We start from the raw sequence: 5,956 nt of genomic DNA on the forward strand, positions 1-5,956 counted from the left end.
AAGGCTTGGAGGATGTGAGGGAGTCAGCCATGTGGGTTCCTGGAAAAGAACATCCCTGGCAGAAGAAACAGCCAGTGCTGAGGCAGGAGGGGTTCTGGTTTGTAAAACAAGTGCAGATGGGTTGAGTGGTGTGGGTTCATCATACTAGAATGAAGGGCATGGGCCTATTTGGGGCAGGAAGGGGAGAGCCGCCCCTTCCTTATTCCTAGCAGTAGGGGTTCCTGTCTGATCTGGAAGCTGCTGAACTGACCACAGATCCAGCTGATCTCTGCTGCCTCTCCAGGAGGAGAGGGTGGTGGGAGCCTTTCCTACGGTCAATTGTGCCTTTTCTCCCCTGCAGCTTCTTACACGAGTAATTTGGCCTACAGCTTCTATAGTCACAAGCTCTATGCCGAGGCCTGTGCCATCTCCGAGCCGCTCTGTCAGCACCTGGGTTTGGTGAAGCCAGGCACTTATCCTGAGGTGCCTCCTGAGAAGGTACAAGGGAATGAGAGGTGCAGGAAAGGAGCTTATGTGGTTGGGGAGTGGGGGGAGCAGGAAAGGGCCTAGCCAGCACCCTGCCTTGGAGTGGGGGGTTAGTAGCAGCATGTTGGCACCAGTATCTGGAACAGTGTTTCCCAAACCTCACTGTACTGTTACTTACTGTTTTTCTTTAGATTGACTCACTTTTTTTTTTTTTTTTTTTTTTTTTTGAGACAAGTCTTGCTCTGTCGCCCAGGCTGGAGTGCAGTGGCACAATCTCGGCTCACTGCAACCTTTGCCTCCCAGGTTCAAGCAATTCTCCTGCCTCAGCCTCCCAAGTAGCTGGGATTACAGGTGCCCACCACCACGCCCAGCTAATTTTTGTATTTTTTGTAGAGACGGGGTTTCACCATGTTTGTTGGCCAGGCTGGTCTCAAACTCCGGACCTCAGGTGATCCGCCTGCCTCGGCCTCCCAAAGTGCTGGGATTACAGGTGTGAGCCACCGCACCCGGCCTGACTCACTTTTTATATTTAGCCTGGTCCTAAGCTACTGGTTTCCAGCCAAGCTGCACATTAGAATCACCTGAGTGACCTTTAAGAAAATTCTAATGTCTGCCCCAAGTTAATTGCATCAGAATCTCTAGTGTTTGCCGGGCGTGATGGCTCACACCTATAATTCCAGCACTTTGGGAGGCTGAAGCAGGTGGATCACCTGAGGTCCGGAGTTTGAGACCAGCCTGTCCAACATGGTGAAACCCCATCTCTACTAAAAATACAAACATTAGCCAGGCGTGGTAGCACGTGCCTGTAATCCCAGCTACTTCGGAGGCTGAGGCAGGAGAATCGCCTGAACCCAGGAGGTGGAGTTTGCAGTGAGCCGAGGTTGTGCTACTGTACTCCAGCCTGGGCTACAGAGCAAGACTCCATCTCGCATCTGAATATTTTCAAAGATCCCCCAGATGGTCCTTTGAGCAAGGAGAGTGAGAACCTGGGTTCTTTTTTTTTTTTTTTTTTTTTTTTTGAGACGGAGTCTTGCTCTTGCTTTGTCACCCAGGCTGGAGTGTAGTGGCACAATCTCGGCTCACTGCAACCTCCGCCTCCTGGGTTCAAGCAATTCTCTGGCTCAGCCTCCTGAGTAGCTGGGATTATAGGCATGCGCCACCATGCCCGGCTAATTTTTGTATTTTTAGTAGAGACGGGGTTTCATCATCTTGGCTGGGCTGGTCTTGAACTCCTGACCTCATGATCCACCCGCCTTGGCCTCCCAAAGTGTTGGGATTACCGGCGCAAGCCACCGCGCTGGGCAAGAACAAGTGTTCTTAAGCAAGAATACCTGTGAACTGATGCGTTGGTGGGATTGGCAAGCAAGATGGGTCATAGCGGGGCTTGGGTTTCATCTTAACTGAGATGATAAGCCTCTAAAGGATTTAAGTGGAGGCAAGACAGCAGACAGGCATTTTGGATTTCCCTGACTTCGCTGTGATGAATGGAGTGCAGGAGAAAAGACTGGGTAATCAGGCTGCTATAGTATCCTAGGCAGGGAAGAGTGGGCTGAACTGAAGCAGCTGCACGAGGGATGGAATGCAGTGGATGGGTGCAAGAAGCCATGGATTAACCTAGTAGGTGACTGGCGGGAGGGACAGCGAGAGAAGGGAACATCAGAGATGGCCCCACATTTCTGACTCAGGAGAAGGCAGTGCCATTTGCTGAGAAGGATTACAGGAGAAGCAGGTTTTCAAGGGTGTGGATGATGAACATAGGGGTGGAGTGGATTGCAGCTTCTGAGTTGAAGGCACTCAGAGTATTTCATTCTTAGGTGTCTCCTGCCTTGGGTGGGGGTGGCTCAGGATGCCCACCTGCCAACCCCGCCCCCCATGTGGTGTATGTACCTATGCATGCATATCCCCTTCCACCATACACACTTACTGGTTGCTCTCCAGTTTGGTCTGTTCTCTTTCTCTGGTCAGTTGCACAGGTGCTTCCGGCTACAAGTAGAGAGTTTGAAGAAACTGGGTAAACAGGCCCAGGGCTGCAAGATGGTGATTTTGTGGCTGGCAGCCCTGCAACCCTGTAGCCCTGAACACATGGCTGAGCCAGTCACTTTCTGGGTTCGGGTCAAGATGGATGCGGCCAGGGCTGGAGACAAGGAGCTACAGCTAAAGTGAGTTGAGGGCCAGACGCAGTGGCTCATGCTTGTAATCCCAGCACTTTGGGAAGCCGAGGAGGGTGGATCACTTGAGGTCAGAAGTTTGAGACCATGGCCAACATGGTGAAACCCCGTCTCTACTACAAATATAAAAATTAGCTGGGCATTGGCCGGGCACGGTGGCTCATGCCTGTAATCCCAGCACTTTGGGAGGCCGAGGCGGGCGGATCATGAGGTCAGGAGATCGAGACCATCCTGGCTAATACGGTGAAACTCCATCTCTACTAAAAATACAAAAATTGGCCGGGCGTGGTGGCAGGCGCCTGTAGTCCCAGCTACTCGGGAGGCTGAGGCAGGAGAATGGCGTGAACCCGGGAGGCGGAGGTTGCAGTGAGCCGAGATTGCGCCACTGCACTCCAGCCTGGGTGACAGAGGAAGACTCCGTCTCAAAAAAAAAGTGAGTTGGGGAGGGGGTCAACCATGTTTCTCCCATGGATAGGGTGGCTTTTGGTACTCATGGTCATGTCCTTTCATCTTTATGTCTGAAAAAGACTAATTCCTTCATTCATTAGTTATTCATTGAGTGCTTACTATATGCTAGCCACTGTGCTACTTGGGGGGTATAGTGGTGACAGTGGTCTTGCTTTCATGGAGCTTATATTCTACTTGAGGAGATATTTTTAAAAAGTACATTTTGTGTCTGTTCTTTTTTTTTTTTTTTTTTTTTAATAGAGACAAGGTCTCACTATGTTGCCTAGGCTTGTCTTAAACTCCTGAGCTCAAGTGATCCTTCCACTTTGGCCTCCCAAAGTGCTAGGATTACAGGCATGAGCCAATGCGCCCAGCCTTCATGTATGCTCTATGAAGACAATTAAACTGATTTGCTAAAAGAGTGAGCAACTTGAGGTGGGTTATTTAGGAAAGCCCTTTTTGAAGAAGTGATAGATGAGACCTGAGGATGTGAAGGAATCTACTCTGTAAAGATCTCAGGGAGCCTGGGCAACAAAGCGAGACCTTGTCTCTACTTAAAAATATTAGCCGAATGTGGTGGCATGAACCTATAGTCTATTTACACTTAGTTAGGAGGCTGAAGTGGGAGGATCACATGAGCCTGGAAGATCAAGGCTGTAGTGAACCGTGATCACGCTATTGCACTCCAGCCTGGGCAACAGAGTGAGACTGTCTCAAAAAAAACAAACAAAAAACTCAGGGAAGAGAATTCCTTGCAGAGAGAGTAGTAAATACAAAGGTTGCAAGGTGGGAACAAACTTGGGACCATGCTTGAGAAAGCCAGCATGCTGGGGGTAGTAGAATAGGGGTATAGGATGGGGAACCATATGGAATGAAGGTGGTCAAGGTGGGCAGCGGCCAAGTCACACAGGGCCTTATAGGCCATGGTCAGGGCTTTGGAAATGATTCCTAGTGGGAGCCCACTGCCGTTTGTTAAACAGAGGAGCAGTGCAATCTGATTTAAATTTTTAAAGCCATGACTGGAAACTTACTGAGCAAGCCAAGGCTGGGGCTCCTCAGCATGGGAGCAGAGGCTTTATGCCTCCTGGGATCCACCCTGGTGTTCAGCATGCCCTCTCTCAGGACTCTGCGAGACAGCCTCAGTGGCTGGGACCCGGAGACCCTGGCCCTCCTGCTGAGGGAGGAGCTGCAGGCCTACAAGGCAGTGCGGGCCGACACTGGACAGGAACGCTTCAACGTCATCTGTGACCTCCTGGAGCTGAGCCCCGAGGAGACACCAGCCAGGGCCTGGGCACGAGCCACCCACCTGGTAGAACTGGCTCAGGTGCTCTGCTACCACGACTTTACGCAGCAGACCAACTGGTAAGGAGTAGTAGCTGCGGAGGCCACTCTTGCTCCTTGCCCTAGGTCCTCTCACCCTCTTGAGAACCAGTTTCCCTCTCCACATCCCTGAGTGCTCCCTTCATCTTGTGGCCATGGGAGTGCATGCAAAGGGCGAGGCCAGCTGTTCTGCAGCCAGCCCTTCCCAGGGCACCATGGCAGATACTCATAGTAGGCCCAGCTAAGCACATCTTCTCCCTGCAGCTCTGCTCTGGATGCTATCCGGGAAGCCCTGCAGCTTCTGGAGTCTGTGAGGCCTGAGGCCCAGGCCAGAGATCAGCTTCTGGACGATAAAGCACAGGCCTTGCTGTGGCTTTACATCTGTACTCTGGAAGCCAAAATGCAGGAAGTGAGTGTGGCTGCTGTGGGGCTCAGCAGAACTGGGTGTAGGAATTATTGTCCCTGGGCCCCCAACAAGTTGGTATCAGCCCTTTTTTTGTTTTGTTTTTATTTTTAGAGATGGGGTCTCTCTGTTGCCCAGGCTGGTCTTGAACTCCTGGGCTCAAACAATCCTCCCACCTCAGCCTGCCGAGTAGCCAGGACGATAGGCCCGCACCACTGTGCCCTGTTTTATACCCTGATCCTCCCATCCAGGGTATCGAGCGGGATCGGAGAGCCCAGGCCCCTGGTAACTTGGAGGAATTTGAAGTCAATGACCTGAACTATGAAGATAAACTCCAGGAAGATCGTTTCCTATACAGTAACATTGCCTTCAACCTGGCTGCAGATGCTGGTGAGGGGTAAATGGAGTGTGGCATGGGCATCTCCATGGCTTCCTAAGAGTGGAACAGGGACCCCTGGTGAGGGAAACCCTGACCTTGGAGGGTAGGAGGTTGTGGAAGCAGTGGGAGATTGGCGTAAAGGGCAGAGGATGTTATGGAGGAAGGCAAGTTCTCTCCAGATGGCCCATGCTGAGACAGCAGTCATTGTCTTCTGGCTTAACAGCTCAGTCCAAATGCCTGGACCAAGCCCTGGCCCTGTGGAAGGAGCTGCTTACAAAGGGGCAGGCCCCAGCTGTACGGTGTCTCCAGCAGACAGCAGCCTCACTGCAGATCCTAGCAGCCCTCTACCAGCTGGTGGCAAAGGTAATGGGGTGGGGCATTGAGGGGGACCCATATAAACAAGGACTAAACCAGAAACAGCTCCTTTGCCTTCTTTGGCCTGTGACCGTGCTGAGAAGCCATGAAAGCCAATGATGGAGGCGCAGGGCTGTATCACCAGTGTTATTTTAAATCCAAGCTCCCTCATTCATTAGTGTATGGCCTTGGGCAAGCTGCTTAACCTTCTAAGCCCAAGTTTCCTTATCTCTAAAATAGGGGCCATGCTACTGCCTCGTGGCGTTATTATTGTGCGGCAGTGCATGGAAGAGGTGTTGTATAAATTGTGTGCTCAAATATTAGCTTTAGTCTGGGCAACATGGTGAAACCCCGTCTCTACAATAAATAAAAAAAATATAGCCCGGTGCGGTGGCATGTGCCTGTAATCCCAGCTACTCA

The 5,956-nt window shown here is 51.4% G+C and overlaps 1 protein-coding gene across 1 annotated transcript in view; it reads left to right on the forward strand.

The window, feature by feature from the left end:
• Positions 1 to 254: 254 nt before the first annotated feature.
• The window catches only part of LOC116480061 (separin-like), a 10,055-nt gene continuing 4,353 nt past the window's right edge, over positions 255 to 5,956 (forward strand). Inside the window, exons 1-6 of the mRNA XM_058426189.1 lie at positions 255 to 477; positions 2,431 to 2,624; positions 4,203 to 4,442; positions 4,665 to 4,809; positions 5,055 to 5,193; positions 5,406 to 5,545. Coding sequence (XP_058282172.1) covers positions 2,500 to 2,624; positions 4,203 to 4,442; positions 4,665 to 4,809; positions 5,055 to 5,193; positions 5,406 to 5,545 — 789 coding nt within the window. The 5' untranslated portion in view covers positions 255 to 477; positions 2,431 to 2,499. The remainder of the gene's footprint in view (positions 478 to 2,430; positions 2,625 to 4,202; positions 4,443 to 4,664; positions 4,810 to 5,054; positions 5,194 to 5,405; positions 5,546 to 5,956) is intronic.

This window comes from Hylobates moloch, unplaced genomic scaffold, assembly GCF_009828535.3.
Source record: "Hylobates moloch isolate HMO894 unplaced genomic scaffold, HMol_V3 SCAFFOLD_13, whole genome shotgun sequence".
NCBI classification, from domain to species: domain Eukaryota; kingdom Metazoa; phylum Chordata; class Mammalia; order Primates; family Hylobatidae; genus Hylobates; species Hylobates moloch.